This window comes from Diaporthe batatas (assembly GCF_019321695.1).
Source record: "Diaporthe batatas strain CRI 302-4 chromosome Unknown Contig00001, whole genome shotgun sequence".
Taxonomy (NCBI): domain Eukaryota; kingdom Fungi; phylum Ascomycota; class Sordariomycetes; order Diaporthales; family Diaporthaceae; genus Diaporthe; species Diaporthe batatas.
Genome location: NW_025408548.1, coordinates 3006010 through 3027697, shown reverse-complemented (window position 1 = coordinate 3027697; position 21688 = coordinate 3006010). Strand labels below are relative to the sequence as shown.

At 44.3% G+C, this 21688-nt stretch overlaps 6 protein-coding genes across 6 annotated transcripts; 2 read left to right on the top strand and 4 right to left on the bottom strand.

The window, feature by feature from the left end:
• Positions 1-2088: 2088 nt before the first annotated feature.
• On the bottom strand, positions 2089-4182 carry KVR01_001054 (uncharacterized protein). The gene is made up of 2 exons (XM_044781423.1): positions 3112-4182; positions 2089-3038 (listed from the first exon to the last, which is right to left on the bottom strand). The coding sequence occupies exons 1-2, from the start codon at positions 3746-3748 to the stop codon at positions 2206-2208; spliced, it is 1470 nt and encodes a 489-aa protein (XP_044651003.1). The 5' UTR covers positions 3749-4182; the 3' UTR covers positions 2089-2205.
• A 271-nt stretch (positions 4183-4453) lies between these two features.
• Positions 4454-7638, top strand: KVR01_000955 (uncharacterized protein). The gene is made up of 3 exons (XM_044788296.1): positions 4454-5834; positions 5903-6989; positions 7089-7638. The coding sequence occupies exons 1-3, from the start codon at positions 4554-4556 to the stop codon at positions 7346-7348; spliced, it is 2628 nt and encodes an 875-aa protein (XP_044650904.1). The 5' UTR covers positions 4454-4553; the 3' UTR covers positions 7349-7638.
• Positions 7626-9106, bottom strand: KVR01_000697 (uncharacterized protein; the record flags this gene model as incomplete). Its single annotated transcript, XM_044792181.1, has 2 exons — positions 7862-9106; positions 7626-7793 (listed from the first exon to the last, which is right to left on the bottom strand). The coding sequence occupies exons 1-2, from the start codon at positions 8408-8410 to the stop codon at positions 7626-7628; spliced, it is 717 nt and encodes a 238-aa protein (XP_044650646.1). The 5' UTR covers positions 8411-9106.
• An 814-nt stretch (positions 9107-9920) lies between these two features.
• On the bottom strand, positions 9921-11750 carry KVR01_000115 (uncharacterized protein; the record flags this gene model as incomplete). Its single annotated transcript, XM_044788475.1, has 4 exons — positions 9921-10543; positions 10640-10704; positions 10795-11465; positions 11721-11750. 4 exons carry the CDS (start codon positions 11748-11750, stop codon positions 9921-9923), a joined length of 1389 nt encoding a protein of 462 aa, XP_044650064.1.
• A 4099-nt stretch (positions 11751-15849) lies between these two features.
• KVR01_000683 (uncharacterized protein) lies at positions 15850-16894 on the top strand (the record flags this gene model as incomplete). The annotated part of the gene is made up of 3 exons (XM_044787057.1): positions 15850-16224; positions 16287-16466; positions 16535-16894. The coding sequence occupies 3 exons, from the start codon at positions 15850-15852 to the stop codon at positions 16892-16894; spliced, it is 915 nt and encodes a 304-aa protein (XP_044650632.1).
• A 278-nt stretch (positions 16895-17172) lies between these two features.
• Positions 17173-18384, bottom strand: KVR01_000352 (uncharacterized protein; the record flags this gene model as incomplete). The annotated part of the gene is made up of 2 exons (XM_044789330.1): positions 17999-18384; positions 17173-17894 (listed from the first exon to the last, which is right to left on the bottom strand). Exons 1-2 carry the CDS (start codon positions 18255-18257, stop codon positions 17173-17175), a joined length of 981 nt encoding a protein of 326 aa, XP_044650301.1. The 5' UTR covers positions 18258-18384.
• Positions 18385-21688: the final 3304 nt, after the last annotated feature.

The window sequence follows — 21688 nt, the reverse complement described above, 5'->3', positions numbered from 1 at the left end:
GTTTGGGAGATAGTCGTCTACAGGTTGCCATGTCGCCCTGGAGATCCCGCGTTCGTACCTAGGTATCGAGTGCAGCTGTCTAGCAGATGATGACAAGAAGCTCGTGACTGCCCCGAAATGACTCCTCAGGGGACCGTTAATCAATGATCCACCAAGTCTCCCCTTTCAGCCGTTTCAATGTAGTTACTGCGTTTTGTCATTTGTAGCTGGAATGCCGCAGACTTTGCAAAGTCTTCGTGGCTTTGCTCCTCGTCTCTGCGCTGGTTGGCACCTAGTACTGCTAGTATAATGTTGAGTGCACATCCATTAAGTCGGGTGGACATGTTGTCGAACCTCTCGGATTGTTCCCGACTCGATTCCTTGAGCACACATGTATTTGGAGTCTCTTTGTAGCCTCTAACCGTCTTCGTGGTCAATCTTATCTGTCTGGGTGCCAGAATCGTTTGGTTCTAGACTTTGCTAATCGGACTCAGAGTCTTCTTGGACTTAGTCGAAAGTGTCCACATGGGTTCCTGTGTTTGATTGCTCGGCATTTATTTTGATGATTCTTTAAGGCTTGGGTGGTCCAGATTCAGGGCAAACAATCCGTCCTCGTCGCTTTCGTGGCCATGGGTCGAAGTCGTTGCAGCCGTTCTAGGCGCTTGACGCCCGCCTCTAAGTCCTCCTCTTTCCGTGGAGCCAGTAGACGTCTCGCGTTTCTGCCCAGGATTTTCAAGCAGCTTGGGGATGAGGCCACCATCCCCGTGCCCCCGAATGTCCGTAGTAACATAATCGTCTACCATATTCGAGAGCCACATGTGTCTACTGATGTTAGTGATTCTCTGGAACATGCTTCTTTCGATGCGAGGCGTCAATTGTCATGGATGTACACATGTCATTTGTGCACGTCCAGTGGTCCATATCTGGCCTCAGAGGCGGCAGGTGACACAAGTACTAATAAACTAGTATTGCCGACATCTGGAGGTCACCATCTTGTCGATTCTGCGACATCGAATAGTCACCAGGCGACTTTAGCTGTATCTTCGACTAGATGCTGACCAAATGTTGGGTTTCCACGGGCCCTCCACGTGACAGTATCGTCACAAAGTTCCTCATCCTCGTCTTTTGTGAAGTGGTCTGAACGTATTCGGGTCATTGTCGCGCTCAGGATAGCGATGGACAGCCAGATCCGGTTGTCTATTTCCTTTGTTCGATACAGCGATTTTGTTTTGAGAGCGGCATTTCCTACACTCCTGTGTGTCCGCAAAGGCTATACGCTTCTGTCTGAAACGTATTTCACGGTGTGTGTTCCCATGCGGTCTTCATAAAGGTGTATTTTGGAGTTGTACTCCAGGGGCCTTGCCACGACGGAGTTGACTAATCTACAAAGAAGCCCAATTTGGTGATACCCCGTAACCCTTCTTTTTCTTCGGCCCATGATATATAGTGCATCGCCATTCCAACACTTAAAGAGGGTCACCAAACAATCACATAGAGGGGCTGTCGTCACCACAGACTTGCCCTGGCTGTTTTCTACAACTTACAGATGATTTGACGTCGGCAAAGTCGATAAAAAGCTCGTGATGAAATCCAAGATATAGCCCGGTCCCGATGCAGTCTTCCAGCTGAGCATTGGCTAGCTTCACGCCATTCTCGTCCAGATACAGGATACCACACGTGACCATATGACCGTCCAGCCGCGGCGGTTTAGATCGTAATCGGCTGCCCAGGTGTGCAAGGAACCTCGACTCGTAAAAGGGCAGATGTAGGCGGTCCATATTCGGCGACTGACAGCACTCCGCGTGATTCAAGGGGGGAGTAGTACCAAAATGCAAATGAGGCACGCGGATGCTTGTTGTTAGCATCGGACTTCCATCTAGAGATCGAAGCGGTGGGCGGCTGGAATTTTCAGTGCTGGCCAGACGGAACAAGACCCTGCTGTGACAATACCAGCGAGGGCCGAGACGAGATAAGTTCTGCTGATCGTGAGAAGAAGCTGCAGTGGGCGTTTGCCGTGGACCGTGGTTCGCGGGGAGCGAGTCAAACATCAAGGCTCATTCATCCATCACATGCAGCAACCGCGTGGTGCAAACCGAGCCTGACGGGATATTTACGGCACACATTAGCACCGTGGGCATTTGTTTTGATGTAAATAACCGATAATACCAGTCGACTTGGAGCTGTGAGGTTTGATGGCCCAACTCGCCGGCCCTGCGCATTGATGGTTTAATATATATATCTAAAGCCATCGACGCCCTCAATGACGCCCTTTCCAGCCCCAGCTCTTCTATTGGCCCTCCAGAACAACCCACCGCATAATGCGATGATGGCGATGATCAGAATATGGCTGCCGATACTAATCCAAATGGCAGTCGGGTACCACGGGGCCTCGGCGGGCCTGAATATATACGACCCCGCAATCCCGCCGAGTGCATTGCAGCCACTGACTGTGGCAGCCACCGTGGCACGTTTCCACTGGCCAGTGACGTTATTCATCTGATATGCATTCATTGCGGCCCAGTTCGAGACATAGGCGCCCGTGGCAAACAGGACACCGACGTAGCGCACGGCAACATTGCTGGGGAATCCGAGCATGCACATGCCCACGATGAGACACACGGCGTTGAAGACGATGATCGGACCTCGCAGGGCCATGCGATCGGCGACGAAGGAGGTTATGATGACTGGTATGACTGCGTAGTAGTACGGCGGCGCGTACAGCAAGATGGAAGTGTCCGAAGTGAATCCCATCCCAATGAGAATCTGGGGGATGAAATAGGACAGGGCGGTTGACACGACGTTCTGGAGGAAGAACAAGATGCTGAAGGCATATATCTTGACGTCTAAAAAAGGCAGGAGGATGGCTGAGACTGTAAAAGGCTCAGGGGGGCCAGCATCTTTGCTTTCGCTGTTTAGAGCCGCCATGACTTGGTCCACTTCGGCCTGGGTGAGGAACCATCGCGTCTTGGCGACCTTGTCTGGAAAATGCGGGACCCAGAGGTATGCCACAACTCCAATGAACATAGTGATGCCGCCTTGTACCACAAACATCCACTGCCCTGATGGTGACGTTAGTCCTGCAATACGTGAAAAACGGGGCCCCATACATGACGGGTGAAAGGTGATGCTTACACCCTCTCAGGCCGTGGGAATGATCCAGGAAGTTGAGGCCGTAGTTGACGATGCTGCCGGTGGCCACGATGATGACCTGGCCAGACTGGAGGTAGGCGAAGCGGAGCTGCTGCTCCTTGCGCGGGTACCACGAGGAGATGAGATATGCCAGGCCGGGGTAGATGCCGGACATGGCCAGGCCCATCAGGAACCGCAGAGCGATCATCTGTTTCCAGTCTGCAACATACGCCATGCAGAGGGTGATGAGGCCAAACAGGACGGTGGCCAGGGTGAAGAAGATGGGCGGGCCGACAAAGCGCATGGCTATCGTGGCCGGCAGCTTGAAGACGACCTGGGCCAGGGTGACGATCCACACGGCTGTCGAGTAGCGGCCGCCGACAAGGCCGATGTCCTGGGGCATGGAGGTGGCCGAGGCACTGGACATGATGCCCGAGTCGATGAGGTCGAGGGCACACAGGATGCCGGCGATGGTGCACAGCCTCAGGTCGATCCTGCGCACGATGCGCCTGTCCAGCTCGGGGGGCTGATGCTGGTCGTCGATGAGAACGCCGCCATCGCTGATGGTCGAGGCCGAGGACTGGGGCTCGGCCAGGGCAGCTCGGGAGACGGGGCTGTTGCTGTGGGCTTTGGCGTCCATGGCGGTTCAGACTTCAATGCATGTTCGAGCCATGCAGGCATGCACTGGCAGGGACTGGCAGGGACTGAGGGACTGGCAGGAACATATCCTCGTTGTTGAGGCGTGGGCGCTGCACGCTGTACTCGGTATGCTTGTGTAAGCACAGTCAACCACAACCCCCGATTCCGTCAGCACCGAGAGGGGCGATTGATAATGGCAGGGAGGCGAGGGGAGAGGGGGGGGGGATCCATGCTGCTGAAAATTTCGGGATGTCGCCATTGGACACGGTTGCTTGCCGGCAAATCGGCCTGGAATCTGGATCTATCCGAGTCCCTCGCTTGGATAAGAGATCCGGCTCACTGCTGAGCGTCAGTGTGCATCAGTCAGCCAGACAACGAGGTACGGAGTAGCGGCGAGTGGCCCCATAGTGTAGTTCCTCCAGATAGAATGTCGTGACTTGAAATGTTCTTGTCTGAATCGCGTAGACACAGCTCCTAGGTACGTACCTAGGCTTGCTAGGTACCTAGGTACTTAAGTACGTACCTAGGCTTGCTAGGTACCTAGGTACTTAAGTACGTAGTAAGTTGGCGACAACGAGCAGAGGTCTCGGGATAGGGTCCACGGAGTACCCAGGTACCTAGGTAGGTATCTAGGTACTGTAGTACTGTACATCTGTAGGTATGGGGTGATGGTATTGCCCAGCGCGTCTCGACGCGTCTTACCGCTCTGCACTCGCAGCAGCGACGACCTCGTGTCCTTCTTGCTCGCCTCTTGTTATTAGCGTCGTCCATATATATTCTCCCAGCTCGGTGGACCCTGACTCAGCATGGCATCTCAAGTAACACCGCCCTCGTCGTCGCCAACTCGGTCTGCTCCTGTGCAGCCTGTGCAGCCTGTACAGCCTGTGCAGCCTGCGTGGCCCGCGTCTTCTGAGCCTCCACCCAAGCGGCGACGCAGAGGCCCTCCTGTGGGCGGTGCATCCAATGGCCCTGATCCTCAACAAGGCCATGTCTTCACTCCAGGCCGCGCCCGTGAGCTTCATGTAAAACCCCACGGACGGCGGTCCTTGGCCGACTTCACCTTGCTGTATCACCGGGCCAAGGTTGCTGCAGATGGGCCAAAAGAGAATGCTGCCACTGGCCGCCGCCAGACTCCTGTCGCAGCCTCAACCACGACATCGGCATCGGCATCGGAGAGCCAACACAACTGGGCGTCTCGCCCACCTCAGCCGGCCTGGGCCAACCCAGCGCCTTCTCTTGCCTATGCCCAGGGGGGGCAACACTGGATGAATCACGGCAGTCTTGACCCATCCCCAGTCAACCCCTTGGTCCAAAACTACTACCACCACTACCACAACTACCACAGGGGACGGCCCGTTTTCCAGCCTCACGAGCATCAATGGTCCTGGCAGCAAAACCATGCCTACGGTGTGCCAACACAGACGCAACCGTTCGTTGGTCACGCCTCCCAAGTGCATCATGCCGCAGCCACCGGGACAGCAGACCGGCCCATCTTGTTAGATGACTCCCCGGTCCAGCCAGTCCATGTCCCTGCTGCTTCCACCCAGACACAGAAATTCCAAGGGGGAGGCATGTATTTTCAGCCACAGTTTGGCATCGACGATAAGGAAAACACGGTCTCACACCAAGCCGGATATGGTCGACATATGACCTCAGGCTACGATCCAAAAGCAGGATTTTCCAATGGGGCTGCCCGAGGATCCAGCAAACCCGGTCCATCCGTTCGGCCTCAAGACAAGAAATCAGAGCCGGGCAGGGAGTCACAGCCCGAGCCTGCCCGGGACGAGCCCAAATTATGTCCTGAACAAGCCGAGTTGGTCTCCTTGATCGAGCAGGGCAATAATGTCTTCTACACTGGCTCTGCCGGCTGCGGCAAGTCTACGGTCCTAAAGGCGTTTGTCAGGCGACTACGGGACAGTGGAAAGAAAGTACGCATTGTTGCTCCCACTGGCAGAGCAGCATTAAATGTCGGCGGTTCTACAACCTGGACATTTGCAGGCTGGACACCCAGTTCGCACAAACTCCCCATCGACAAAATAAAGCAGGGGGCGCATGGTAAGAATGTATACAGGCGACTCTCAGAAACTGTAAGCAGTGGTGCTCCAACATGCAATGCTTCAGGATCCGCAGCAGGACTAACTTGGTATTCACTTAGGATGTCTTGGTCATTGATGAGATTAGTATGGTTGAAAACTTGCATCTCGAAAGACTCAACATTCTCATGAAGACCGCCCGGCATGATCCCACATTGGCCGTGCAGCCCGCCTTCGGAGGGTGTCAGATTGTTGTTACTGGGGACTTCTGCCAATTGCCGCCCGTGAAGCCATTCCAACACTGCCTCGATTGCGGCAGAGAGCTGACTACGAAGGTCAACGAAATTGGAAAGCTGGTCCATGCCTGTAGGCTCCACGGAGAATACGCTGACGAGGACAAATGGGCTTTTAGGAGCAATGCCTGGGGCGAATGCAACTTTGTGCATTTTCATTTGAAGACGATACATCGTCAAAATGACCAAACGTTCATCAGAATGCTGCAAAAGTGTCGTTTGGGACACCGGATGAATGAGTCGGAAATATCGCTCCTCATGAACCACCAATGTCGAGTCTCCCAGGCCACCAAGCTGTATTCGACCCGCAAGGAAGCTTCAGACGTCAATCGCGCGGCGTTCAACCAGCTGAAGGGTGTCAAATACGCCTACTGGTGCCATGACAATTTCTTCCTGCGCGAGTGCCATCCTCATCTCCAGCGGAAGGGCGTGCGTGGTGAATGGCACAGTGAGTCGGAGGTGGCGTCTCCTCCAGAGACGAAGCGGCCCCTGTACGCACTAGAAGATCATCGCTGGGCCAAGTGCGTCGAGCTCAAGAGAGGAATGTTGGTGGTCCTCCTCACGAATCTTGATCTTGAGGCCGGTCTTTGCAACGGCTCCCAGGGCGTCATCTGTAGCTTCGAGGACTACGACCCCAAGATGATGCCGATGAAGGAGATAACCAACGCCCGCGGAAGAAAGAAGGTCGAGCCACAGCCGGGCCAGAGGGTCCTCAGGGGCGAACACGCCGCCGTCCAGGAGAGCGAGATCAAGGACTTCATATTGACCGAATCTGCGCCTGTCAAGAAATGGCCCGTGGTGCGGTTTCACAATGGCATCAGGCGCACCGTGTACGCCGAGTGCAGCATCAGCCAGCTCGGGGACGAGGAGCCATATAGCCTGCTGGTCCGCACGCAGATCCCGCTGGCACCTGCTTGTCAGTACCACTCTTCTTCTTTTACCAACCCGCCCCCATCTTTTACGTCTTGGAATGCAACACTCTTAGGATGCGTAGCAGGGCTAACGTCACTGAAAGGGGCTATGACCATCCACAAATCTCAAAGCCTCACACTCGACCGCTGCATCGTGAACCTCAGCAAGGCATTCGAGGATGGTCAAGTATATGTCGCGCTGTCGAGGGCGACAGGTCTCAATGGTTTGAAAATCGAGGGCGATGGTGACTTTCTGCGGAATAAGTTGATGGTGAACCCTGAAGTGGCGGCCTTCTTGAAGGAGAAATTTGGTGACATATACGGCGCGACAGAGTCTGACGATGAGGAACCCGTGCCACAATAGCCAGTGGACCGCCAAAGTCCCGATTACAATGTTGATCAGCACCTCGTGGAATGGCCTAACTCAATTCAATTCAAATTCATTACTAAGAGACCAGAGAACGCCCTGGGCCTTATCTTGAATGGCGTATGTGGTAAGCTGCTCTCAGCAAATACGCCTCGCGGTCAACACAGCCCAAAATCAGCGCCCCTGCTGCCGATCAGTTCTAGCTACATCTACTGCTCATGATGTCCCGCAAGCTGCTACCGGAGGGCACATGCATATACAAGTCGAACCGGCCTCAAACGTGCCAGGGATAGGCATAGTCATCGTCCATGGCCCCGGACCAATACTTCCTGTGGGCGGATTTGGTTGTGGAACACTCGATGGCGAGCTTGGCGGCAAGAGGTCCGATGCTTGAGGATCGGATGGTTGTGAGTTCGACGGCCGGGGATTCGGTGACGGTGAACTCGAGGGCACAGAGACCAGCGGGACAGGGTTTGGTGCCGGAGGAGCAGCAGCCGGCCCAGGCGACACCGTGGGACCTGCAGCGGTGCCCGAGTACACCTCGATGCCCCGCTGAAGCGCCGCGTTGAGGGCGCTGATGCCGTCAAGGGCAAGGGCGGACGCCGTCGGGTCGACCTTGCTGGCGAGGGTGGACGCGAGGACCAGCGCGGCGCCTTGAATATTCTGGACCTGGAGTAGGACGACCTTGTCCAGCTTGAGACGGTCGAAGACAGGCTTTTGCTTGATTAGGTCCGTCACTGTGAGGTTGACGTTTGACACGAGGCTGTCGGTCGTGGCCTTGAGGTTGGATGTATCATCTGACCCTAGGGGCTGGGAGGCGTTTATGGAGTCTGTCGCCTGCTGGATGGACTCGAGGACACTAATGCTGGTGAAGAGGACCTTTGGGTCCGCTGGATTCTTGAGAATGGCGCTGTCGAGTCTTGCGAGCGCGGTGTTGACGCCTGCTAGGGCACCTTGGATCGACCCCAAGTCTCGTCTCATATATTGCCCAGCGCCCGCCGCCGCTACCAAGCTGCAACAGCTTGTTCCGACGAGCAGCACGAATTTGTTGAGGAACATTTGGGCTGGAACTCTTGGGAGGGCATTTGTGGGTAAACGCACGCCTACACACACGACATTATCACGATGATGAGAAGACCTTGGTTCTAGCGTGACCGTTATAAGTCTCAAAGCCACGGGGCCCAGAAGAGGATATCTGCATGCTAACACAAGGTAGGCACTGCGTCTGTCTACTTGCCGTGAAACACTGTTTGTCCAAACGACAGTCAGACATGCAGGACGAACAGCGGGCTTGGTCTCTGTCTGAAAAGATTTGATGGACTAGACCCTACTCGCAGAACACAACCCAAAGAGGAAACCGCCCACCTGCACGTCCGTCTGGTTGTTGAGCAAAAGCCATGGATGTATTATCAGGCGAGACGACAAAAGTGGACTGTGATGTGACGAGATCCCGTCACCTGCACGTGCCCGCGATCTCGGAGGGATCCGAGTCCCGACTAGGAAACAAAGCGGAGATGTAGCCTGCCAAATATCATATTTTATATAAATAACGATATACGGGCTCGGATTGATAGCCTGGCCGGTGCATGCTTGTTGCGACCATGCGGCTCTAAGTTGCCTTGGCGAATCTTCGAGTGTCCCAGGTGCCGCAGGTAAACTGCAAACACGGGGTCAACTACATGTTGTACTGCTGCAGGGGCCTTGCCAGTCTCAGATCGACGCGATCAAGACCTCACCACCAGAGATTTGCTCTACTTGGTCCCACACCCAGGGATGTTTTCGAAACCCGAGAAACACAACGCCGAGAGGGCCGAGTCATCGTTAAGAAACATAACGTTTCGGGAAGCGGAGGGGGTGGTGACACAAGCCTGGGCTCTCCAATGATGCCCTCTGTCCATCACGTCACCCAGAAGTCAAAGAGTTGCGGGTGGCAGATCGATGGCTGCCCGAAACGGTCGATTGATCGTGAGCAGACCTGGTTGTCGGGTCCCCTGCCGCTAAGTAGAAGTTTAATGTAACCATATGTCGCAACCCAGGGGGTCCCACACTCCGGGCGCGGAGGTAGTGTGACGCCTGGCAACGTGATGCACCGCACATCATGCATTGATTGACTGGGTTCCTACATCACGTAGCATTCCGGTCGCAGGCGCTGGTGAAAGCAACCGACCGCACGTGCGACTTTAAGCGAGACAAAGGCTCAGAGCCCTCTATCGTCGCCATTGGGACGTCCTTCGGCTGCAATTGTATGTCACAATATTAATCATTTTGTAACTTCCAACAATCTGCGAATGCACGCCTAAACTAGGGTTGCAATATTGACGATGTTTTGTATTCAGAATGCGATGCTCTGGGTATTGTGATTAAGCTCCTGTCCCCTCTAAGATATAAGCGAAAGACTCCACCTCTCTTGACTTGCTACAATAGGACTGCATGAATAAGATGGTTATTGGAAGGGGGGCCAGCTTTTCTTTCATTCCCCAAAGGCCTGTACATGTCCGGAAACGTTTGTGGTGTCCGGCACGGGGTTGCAGTTGATCAGTGCAAGCGACGACCAACAATGAATAGACAATCACCCAAATCCGACATATCCCTTTTCCTCCTTCTCCAGCGTGAATGTCCCAGTACTAGATGCCGTCATAGGACTTCGAGTATCCGGCCAATCCTGGGAATTATGGTAACGTCCGTCATCGCCTGCAGGCGTCAGGATAGGATTAAGACGCAGCGGTGATCCCCTGGTAGGTTTCAATGTCACTGGTTTTACCCGCTGCTCGCCTTGTGATGGCCGGGGTGAGGAACGTCCATTAGAGGTTGAGCTCTTGCCAAAGAGCAAGTCGATCCTCGAAGCCGCGTAGAGAATGATGATTGAAACGCTCATACCGAACCCTGTAATGTAGTAGACCGGTTTAGATAGTATGCCCATGGATGTCTGATCCGCTGGTTGCCAAATGGCGAATGTCGAGGCGAAACGTGTGGCTTGGCTCGTCATCGTCAGTACGCCAGCACCGATGAAGTATACGGTCGTTCTGGCGGTGAACTTCTCCACTCGCGTGCGGTTTTCGGTAGTACTGGCTGCTAAGACGACAACCAGAAAGATGAAGCCGGTGATCATGAGAAGACCGTTGCTGGCCTGTAGCAGTCTTGCTCCTGATTGTGCGATGCCTCCGGCGTTCCTGTTGAATTCATGTAGACCGGCTCCGAGGACATGCAGGAGTATGACCAATGAGCACGCCGCAAACATAACGTACTTCACGACAGAAGCAATAATGGACCTTGTCCAGAGTGAGGAACGCAGATCTAATAAGCGTATGAGGCGATTGGTCAAAAGAAAATTCACTGTGAACAGACTGACGCTCCTGTGGAATATCGCTGTCAGCTTGAGAGGCCAATCATGCTACCCAAGTATAGACCACGTTCAGAACTCGGCACATGCTCGGAAGACTCACCCAACGCTTTCAGAGACAAGTGCGAAAAAGACGACCACGGGTTGCATTTCGGTGCTGGCCCAGGCCAGACGGAAACCGCAGACCAGAGCTTCAGCTAGGCAGAAGCAGATCATCAACGCCGACAGCCTATCTCCATTACCCCCTCTGATCGGCTGCTTGATGTTCCTCCAGTACATCAATCCATGGATGAGGGCCCCGAGGATGAAAAGCACCATGAAAACCCCGCTGATGGGCACATCAGGGCTCGGTTTCGGAATACCGCCAAAGTAATGATCATCTATAATCTCGAGCGCGCTCGCTGCTGCTGCCTGGGTTGTGCGAGTCGTTGTAGGCCGGAAAGATGTAGGCGTTGGAGTAGTGGACGAGATCTGCGTCGAAGAAGGTAGAACTGCGGGTGGAATCAGAGCTGGCGATGAGGCAACGTCGATAGTCGAAAGACTCGGCGTGAAAATCGGACCTGGCTGCTGAGGAGGATTTGGCAATGGCTCGAGGGTTGCCGATGGGGATGCGGGAGAAGTGGAAAATGTAGTTGCCGCAACCGTCGGCAACGCAGTGATAAAACCAGGGTTTTGTCTATGTCCCAGTTGCGCTCCGCGTGCGTGCTGGATCGTCAGAAAAGCCATCAAAAAGGCAGTCCCATGCTGGAGCCCGAGGCGCTTCATGACAACGTTCTTTCCGTAGCCCAGTGCTGCCAGGCTTTTGAAAAGAGAGGAAGCAGCGGGTGTGTACAGCTCAAGGACATGATATGACATGTGAATGTTTTAGGAACATGTCAAGGAACCTCTGGGCCAGTTGATGGCTTTGTGAACCACAAGATAGTTATCTGGTCCAGGGGGATCCAGGCCAGCCAACGGGGCACCTGCCACCTCCACAGAACATTAAAATACCCTTTTTGAGTTTGGGGTATACACTCCCAAAAGAAAAACGAGTGTCGCTCTCGGTGGATGCCCGAACATGTACACAGCTTGCCTTGGTGTTGCAGGGCCAGGGATGCTCAACCTGGCCAGAGCTCCGGATGTAGCCGGCGTCAGATTCGGCGCTGTGACTTGGCGCCGCTGCCCCAGGTGCGTGAAGATCGTTCATGCATGCGCGCGAGGCGGCCCTGAATTCGCAATCTGTAACCGGATGGTTTGAAGGCTGCTCAGCTTCCGACTAGGGGTATTGACTTTTCTTTTTGCTATATTATTGGCAGTAATGCTCCGAATATACGGTTATCTAACTGAATTATTGCAGGCCTGCCTTGATCGTGCGCCGCCCATTGTATGCCTTAAAATCTCCGCACCCCTCCCCCCAAGCGCATCATCGATAGCTCGTCCAGCCTGAAACAGAGGTGCCGAGGGCTGAAGGCTATTCCTCTTAACGCAATTCCTACGAGATCCTATAGCAGAATACGTATAAATGACCGGGTTCATTCGACATGCTTCCCACATATCCACAACATCGATATCTGGCATATAATAATTCCTTATTACGTGGAAAGGAGGTGGATACATACTGGGGCAATGATGAAGTGTGGTGCTGTATCTCAACCTCGGAGTCGGCAACCTGCAGCCGAGCGGTCTTAAAAAGGGGGCCTGGCCGTGCAGTGAATGCCAATGCCGTGAGCCAAACCGGAATGGACACAGTCAATTGCGATGTCTCTAGACACCCAATGCCAGCGATTGAAAACTTGGTGGGGAGCCGCTGCCTAGGCCTGCAAATCATTTTGTCCAGGTCTAAGTAAGTTAGTGGATCACAGAGTTATCCACCCTCTTTAAAATCTATTATTTTTTATTAAAGGGGTTATTTTAAATACTTTAATAAAGAATTTTATAGAATTATAATAGATAAAATAATACTTTTATTTAATATAATTTTTATATTTATTATTAATTAAAATATTAAATATTAATTATATAAATTATTTATATTTTTTAATTTTATTATTAAATTAAAAATAAAGTATTAAAGTTTTAAAGGAAGAAAATACAATATATTTTCAAAATTAATTAAGTTTAATTTATTATATAAAACTTTTATAATAATTTTATAATTTTATTTAATATTTATTATATATATATTACTATTTAATATTATTATTTAATATTATTATTTAATATTATTATTTAATATTATTTAATATTATTATTTAATATTATTTAATATTATTATTTAATATTATTATTTAATCATAATAAAATAAATAATATTAAAATAAATAATATTAAAATAATTTTTATTATATTAACTTTTAAAATAAAAACATAAAAAAATAATAAATAATATAAAATCTTTTAAAATTTAATATTTATATATATTATTTATAACTTTTAAATATAAAGTTAAAAGATTTATAATTATAGTTTTTAATTAATTCTTATTTTATTATTTCATTATATTATAATTTAATTTAACTTTATTTAAGCTTTTTAAACTTTTTAATATTTTCTCTTTAAAGGAGTTAGATTTAAAGAAGAGCTTTTAAGTTTATATTTAAAACTTTTATAGATTTTAATTTCCTTTAAATTAAGTTTATAATCTCTTAACTTTTTAAAAATATACTAATTATTTTAAATATTAATAACTTTTTTAAAGTAAAGATTTATCTTTATATAATTATAAATTTAATTATTAATAGTTATTTCTTCTTTTATTTATAAACTATTAAAATTATAAACTTAAAGTAAGTATATTTTATTAAAATTAATTCTTAAACTTATTCTTAAACTCTATTAATATAATTAAATACTATATGTAATAATAAAGTATAGTTACTTTATTTAACTATCTTTTAGTTTAATAGTATAATAAGTTAAGTAACTACTTTTAAATAGTTTTACTTATAAAATAGTGGAGTTAATAGTCTTTTAAATTTATTAAATAGGTGTTTACTTAAATAGAGTTAAAATTTTAATTAGAAGAGTAATAGCTTTATTTTTATGAGAACGGAAATTTATATACCCTTAATCGGAAGGTGCGTACCCTCCCTACTATTCGACCAATTAGAGCACAGAACCTCAAAGTCTTCACGACTTCTAACTTCAACAAATAAGGCTTCTTTATAATAAGGGACTATAAACAGGGTAGATTAGTCCTCTAGGAACTTAGGTCGTACCTACCAGCCCTACTCACAGCCCTCCACTATACTTCACACTCCGGGGCTCGCCCCCTTCACCCTAGCCGGCCCTTTTAAGAAGAAGTTGCCTTATATAGAATACTTCTTAGTCAGTAGATAGGTACACACCTTCTAATTAAGGGTATACAAATTTCCATTCTTATTTTTATTTATTTTAACTAATTTATTTAAGTTATATAATAATCTTATATATAATATTTAATAATATTAAAATTAATTTATAATTTATAATAATTTTAACTTTTAAAATATTAATTTAAATAAATTAAATATAACTTAATATATTAATATAAAAAGGTATTTTTAATAATAAATAATATTATAATTAATTATAAAGATATTATAAAAGTTTTATATAATAAACTTAATTAAATTAATCTTTAAAAGATATATTATATTTTATTTTTTTAAAATTTAAATATTTATTTTTAATTTAATAATAAAATTAAAAAAAGTAAATAGTTTATATATTATTCATAAAAGTTATATAAATTAAAAAGTTACTTTATATCCTTAGCTTTTTACCCTATAAATCCTTATTCTCTTTTATATAAAAAGGAAGGTTTAAAGAGATTATATAAGGAAGGCTAAGGTCCTAAAGTGGGTGGACGACTGGACTATTACTGGATGACTAGGGTAAGCAGGAAGCCAGTTGGGGCCTCCAGGCACCCATGCACGCACACTTACATTGATTCCTATATAGCACTTGAGCAGATTGTGCGTTTTTATCTCTGTCTGCCTAGTATAGTGGTGAGTACACTTCGTTGTGGCTCAAGAGGTCCGAAGAGACCCATGTTCGATTCATGGGGCAGACAGATCTTTTGTTTTTTTATGTTCATAAGCAATCAGATAGTCTTGCTATATGGGAGCGAATCAGGATAACCCGCTTCACACAGTAAGACGATCAAATGCGTGTCATGTGACGGTATGGGCTTATAGAATGCTGGAGTAACTAATTGTTGAATTGGTTATTATGGTCTTTTGGCCGAGCGATCCTTTGCGCCAGCAGTCAGGGGGTCCCACCGTCTCATGTCGATGTATGCGGCCGCCATCTCCCCGTAGCATAATATGCATCCGGTTTTCATGTCACACCTACACTGGCAAAGGCAATTAGCCGTGTACGGGTGTTTAGCCGGCCAACAAAAGTCTACGGCCGTAGTTGCAATTCGGAGCTCTTCCAAGATTTTAGAGGATTCTGCCCCGAATTTGAGTTCATGTCTTGGGCCTAGGCTCGGACATTTGAATACTGAGTCTTCCGTATTGGGTAGCCGGAGCCTTACCCGCGAGCGAGTCCTATAGTGGGCAATTAAGCCTAAATTCCATGTTGCCCTATCACGCGGCCGACATGGATGTCTCGTCAGGCGCCAGCAAGCTGTCTTGCGAATTCTTCAATTTCCCAATTGCTCCTTACGTCTCAACGAAAAGAGCCGGAATGCTTCTAGCAAGCCACCTGATTGCCCCACAGCCATTGTCACGTCGAGCTTGTGCACATGGTGCGTGTGAACGCTTGGCCGGCAGACACCAATATTCCATTGCCAGCCACGCGAATGATATCGCCGCAAACGATAAGGCTACAGACCAAGCTTGAGATTCAGGCTCATGTATTTCGGTTCAATGGAACTCTTCACAGAGGTGCAGAAGTAGTCAGGCTCCACTGGGTTCAGAACGGCAATATCGATGTCACCTGTTTCGAGGTTGGCTCTGGGGTGTCGGCGTCTTGGGGCGCTCACACATTCGGTTCGGGAACACTAGCCGTCTCTTGAAAAATTGAATCAATACCAGAAACGCTCGTCGGCCGGGGATTCCAATCGAGGATATATAACACCGAAGATCCCCGTGGAGATATCCTTACAACACTACCTAGATACCGACTACTGCACACCGATTACCGAAGCGAGTAATACAAACGTTGTCTTTGGTACATGCGGATTCACTTCAAGATGTGGCCCAATCCGAAGATAACTTACCTCATTCTCGCTGCATATGGCCTCCTAACCAGTGCCTCACCTATCGAGGGGGAGAAAAAGCTGGAAGAGCGCCAGTCCTGTCCAAGCATCCACATCTTTGGGGCACGAGAAACCACGGCGAGTCCCGGCTATGGCAGCTCGGCATCAGTCGTAAACTCGATCCTCTCAGCATACCCGGGCTCAACGGCCGAAGCTATCAACTACCCTGCCTGTGGTGGCCAGGCCTCGTGCGGGGGCGCCAGCTACTCCAGCTCTGTCCAGCAGGGCATAGCGGCGGCGGCGAGTGCCGTCAACAGTTTCTACACGCGGTGCCCAAACACTCAGATTGTCTTGGCTGGATACTCTCAGGTAAACCACATACGCCGCCCACCGTTGTAAGCCCAAGCTTCATGCTAAGAGTAGTGGAACAGGGTGCTGAAATCTTTGATGTTGCCTTCTGCGGAGGCGGTGACCCGAATCAAGGGTATACGAATACCGCAGTCCAGTTCTCTGCTGGCGCAGTCGGACAAGTCAAGGCAGCAATCTTGATGGGAGCTCCAACGTATCAGTACGGACTGTCCTATGGAGTAGGAACTTGTAGAGCTGGAGGGGTAAGCCACTCACACCCATTTATGCTCATGGCCTGCTCTTGGATACGACGGACTAACAACTCTGACAGTTTGATGCACGCCCCGCAAGCTTTCAATGCCCGTCCGCTGCAAAAGTTCAGAGCTACTGCGATGGCCCAGACCCTTATTGCTGCAACGGTAACAACGCAGCCACGCACAATGGCTATGGCTCAGTATACGGGTCACAGGCCCTTGCTTTTGTCAAGGGCAAGCTCAGCAGCAGTGGCGGTGGTAGCGGAGGCGGTTCTCCTAGCACGACGGCCCCGGGGACGACACCAACGGCCCCGGGTGGTGGGACCAACTGTGCCTCTCTGTACGGCCAGTGCGGGGGCCAAGGCTGGACCGGCTCGACATGCTGCTCCTCTGGAAGTTGCAAGGCTGCTAACAATTACTACTCCCAGTGCTTGTAGGTGGAGGTTAGAGAGATGTGCAATCCACCTGGGCAGTTTCACCCTTCGATGTACATAATGGGTTCGCAATATAAACTTTCTACCTAAATCGTGCTCTTAATACTATCCAATCTGTCTGTGCGACATGAGGCTGAGGCCACGCGCCCACAGAAGTATTGTATTCTCTCTACAATGTGATTGGCATTTTGTTGTTTTAAACACTGGGTCTTGAGTGTTTACTACACAGTATGAAGGCGCCACATGCATCGTATACTGTAGAGATTCGAGACGAAACCACCCTACTTTCTAATCGACTCAACGTACTCCCTGACAAGGCTCTCTGCACTCTCATCTCGCTTTAATCCGAGTTTGACGGCGGCAGAGTCATCGACCTGCAAAGGCCAGCTCCTCAGGATCCTCTCCATGTTGACGTCAGTTTCCTCCTTGATATACTTGAGCCGATCCTCCCCGCCAACCTTTGCCAACGAATCCAACAGTTCCTGCACTGTAACAGAGATACCAGGAAAGTTTATCCAGCGAATATGAGGCGGTAGGGCGTCGCTAGGGAGCTTCAAGACCCGCAGCAGGTTCTCAGTCAGGGTCCCGGGCCCGGACAGCACGGCGCGGTAGCTCCGGTCCTTGATGGGGACCACGCACTCCTCGTCGTTCATGGGCTCGCGGATAATGCCCGACAGGAACGAGCTAGCCGCCTGGGTCGGCTTGCCCGCGCGGACGGAGACGGTAGGGAAGCGCAGCGAGAACGCGTCAATCAGGCCTCGACGGTGTAGGTCGTTGATAAAGATCTCGGTCATTAGCTTGTGCGTTCCGTAGACACCGGCAGGCGTCGGCGTTACAGCGTCTGTGATGACGCCCGGCAGCGGCGTGCCGTACACTGCTTGGCTGGATGCGTAGACGACCCGAACCCCCCTGTTGGTCTCCGATAGCTTGAGGAGCAGCGCCCGCGTTGCGTCGAGATTCACCTTGAGGCTCAGATTCGGGTCGGCCTCGGAGCCCGAGGACACTAATACACGTTGGTCACCTGCTAGGGAACCCAAAGTAATACATTCTGGAGTATTTCAAGACATGGAAGGCAGGAATATGTTTAAGGAGAAAAATGGTACGAACTGATGCCGTGGAAGACAAACACAGCCTCCAGGGGCTGTGCGGCGGCGATGAGACTCGCGAGGGAGGCCGGGTCGCTGAGATCGGCTTGAATGGGGACTACTCTCTCAGCATTCTGTACGCGTGATGGGATGGGCGGCGCAATAATATCCGTGAGGACAAGCCGGTACTCCGGGTGTTTGTCGAGGAGAGTCGCAGTAAGGCGCTGGCCAATGAACCCAGCGGCTCCGGTGATGAGTATAGTTTTCCTTTCGTCAGCCATTGTGTCTGGGAATCAGGGAGATTTGAATGCTTGTTGCTAGCAAATTGAAACTGTTCTCCCTTCTCTTTCCTTCGCAGGACTTGGGCCTGTTGCCTGTCTGTACGAGCCTGGGTCACGATGGTTTCCGACGGAAGCCAGGCCGAGATGCATGCGGGGTTATTAGTTCCTGCCACAGCCGATCGGATCCAGATTACAGGTGTACGGAGTACTGTCGGCAGATTCGCCACCGCCACAATGCTCAAGTGGAGCCTCGGCGTGAATTTGAGTTAGTGTTAATCCAGAGCAACGAAGAGGATGTCTTTTGAGAGAGGATCAAATAGATCAGCTATTGGCAGGAGGCTGCGCATCTCTGTTCGGCGGAATGTCTCTCTACGCGATGACGATCGTTCTACGAGCAACCGCCGGGATTTACACCCTACCAGTCCTAGATCATGTTTGATTTACTCACTACGAATGATTCATATCTCTCTCTACTATCGAAACCGCGGTTGAAATGGTCTCATTGTCCTAGAGCACGCTCTAGCTACCCATAGCCTTAGTTTTATAACTAGTTTTACTTCTATCCTATATAAATCTAAGGATATATAGAGTATATATTTATTATATTATTTTTACTATTTTTTAAAGTCTTTAAATATTTATATATAATAAAAGTATATTTATATTTATTTTATAAATAAAATAAAATTTAATTAATTTTAATTAATTAATATATATATAATATATAATTTTACTTTTATATATTAAATAGAATTTAAACTTTAATATTAAAAGAATATAATATTTATAATAATAATTATAATATATAAATAGAATTAAAAGGAATTATTATTATAATAAAATATTAAAACTTTTAAAGAAAGTTTTAAAAGTAATATAAAAGAAAATAAAATATAATAAAAAATTTAAAACTTTTTTATAAAAGATTATAAAAATATATATAAAGTTATTAAAAATATTATATATAAATTTAAGTTAGAAAAGAAATAATTAACTATATTTTATTTTAATCTTTTAATTTTACTATTAAGTTAGAAATAAATAATTAAAGTTTTAAAAGATAAAATAAAATACATTTTTAAGATTAATTTAATTAAGTTTATTATATAAAACTTTTATAATAATAATATAATTTATTATATTTATAATATTATTTATAATTAAAAGTACTTTTATATTAATATATTAAATTATATTTAATTAATTTAAGTTAATATTTATAACTTTAATATAAATTAATTTATTAAAAGTTAAAGTTATTATAAATTATAAATTAATTTAATATTAATAAATATTATTATATAAAATATTAAATTTATTATATAATTTAAATATAAATATAAATTAATTAAAATAAATAAAAATAAAGTTATTATTTTTAAAAGTTTTAATTTTATTTAAATTAGTATTTATTTATTAACTTTATTATATTATAAATAAAATTAATTAAAAATAAATATTTAATTTATTATACTTTAATTAAAATATAATTTTTAAATAAAATAATTATATTTTATTATTTAAGTTTATAATTTTAATAACTTTAATATAAATTATTTATATTTTTTTTAATTCTATTATTAATTTTAAAAATAAATAATATAGTAGGGTATAGGGAAAAGAGGGGTTATGTAGAATTTATAGTGAAGGGTCTATGAGAGAGGTCTTTTTCTTATTGCTTTAGTCTTTTTCTTAGAGGAAAAAACTCTACTCTCTTTCTCTTATTCTTAAGAATTCTCTCTATTAGGTGATTTTTATCCTCTACTCCTCTCTCTAAGACTTTCTTTTTTTAAGACCTATCTATACACTAGTCCTTCTATAGAGGTTAAGTAGAGTGTTCCTTTAGAGCTATTTATATACTTTAGTAGCCTATTTTTAATAATTAAAATTTAAAAGAATAAAATATAATATATTTTTTTAAAATTAATTTAATTAAATTTATTATATAAAACCTTTTATAATAACTTTATAATTATTTATTATTAAAAGATATTTTTATATTAATATATTAATTTATAGTAATATATTAATTTATATTAATATATTAATTTATATTAATATATTAATTTATATTAATTTATTAAAAGTTAAAGTTATTATAAATTATAAATTATTAAATTTTAATATTATTAAATATTATATATAAAATTATTATATAATTTAAAACTTTTAAATTAATTAAAATAAATAAAAATAAAGTTATTATTCTTTTAAAAGTTCTAACTTTACTTTATAAATAAATATTTATTAAATAAAACTATTTAAAAATAGTTATTTAATTTATTATACTTTAAGAAAATTAAAGTATATTTTTAAAATAAAGTAATTATATTTTATTATTATTTTAAATTTATAATTCTAATAGTTTATAAATAAAAAAGAATAATTATTAATAATTAAATTTATAATTATATAAAGATAGATTTCTATTTTATAATAAAGTTATTATTTTTAAAATAATTAATATACTTTTAAAAACTTAAAAATAATAAATTAAATTTAAAATAAATTAAACTTTATAAAAGTTTTAAATTTAAATTTAATTTATTTAAAAGAAAATATTAAATACACTTAAAAATATTTAAATAAAATAAGAAATTAAATTAAATTATAATATAATAAAATAATTAAATAAAAATTAATTAAAAGTTATAATTATAATCTTTTAACTTTATATTTAAAAGAAATAACTTTATTATAAATAAAAGAAAATAACTATTAATAATTAAATTTATAATTATATTAAAATAAATCTTTATTTTAAAATAAAGTATTAAAATTTAAAATAGTTAATATATTTTAAAATAATTAAAGAATAGTAAGTTTAATTTAAAATATATTTAAATTTATAAAACCTTTAAATTTATAAAAATATAAATATTTATAAAGTTTAAAAGGTTTAAATTAAATTACAATATAATAAAATAATTAAATAAAAATTAATTTAGAAATTATAATTATAAATCTTTTAATTTTATTTTATAAAAATAATAAATTATATAATATTAGAAAGAATTATAATAAAATTAAAACTTTAATTAATATATATCTTTATATTTAAAAGAATAAATATATTAAATATACTTAATATTTAATTTATATTTAATTTTAAAATATTTTATATTATTTTAAAAGTATTATAAAATATAAATATTATATATTTTAACTAATTTTAAATTATAATAATATTTAATATATTAAATTATTTAAAATATTATAATTTAATAAATAATATATTTTAATATAAAAAATTATAAAATATTTTTAAACTATATTTCTTTATAAATAAATATTATAAGTTTTATAAAATAAAATATTATTATTCTTTTATTAAAAACCTTTTATATAAAAGTTATATTATAAGAGAATAAAGAAAGTACTTATTACATTTAAGGTATTGTAATAGTATTCTATATAATACTTTAAAGTCT

Excerpts from the sequence above, each read along its gene's own strand:
- KVR01_000955 (XM_044788296.1), top strand. The coding sequence starts at position 4,554 with ATGGCATCTCAAGTAACACCGCCCTCGTCGTCGCCAACTCGGTCTGCT. Across the intron at positions 5,835-5,902 it reads ACAGGCGACTCTCAGAAACT|GATGTCTTGGTCATTGATGA; the intron begins GTAAGCAGTGGT and ends GTATTCACTTAG. Across the intron at positions 6,990-7,088 it reads GATCCCGCTGGCACCTGCTT|GGGCTATGACCATCCACAAA; the intron begins GTCAGTACCACT and ends CGTCACTGAAAG.
- KVR01_001054 (XM_044781423.1), bottom strand. The coding sequence starts at position 3,748 with ATGGACGCCAAAGCCCACAGCAACAGCCCCGTCTCCCGAGCTGCCCTG. Across the intron at positions 3,039-3,111 it reads TTCCCACGGCCTGAGAGGGT|GGCAGTGGATGTTTGTGGTA; the intron begins GTAAGCATCACC and ends CGTCACCATCAG.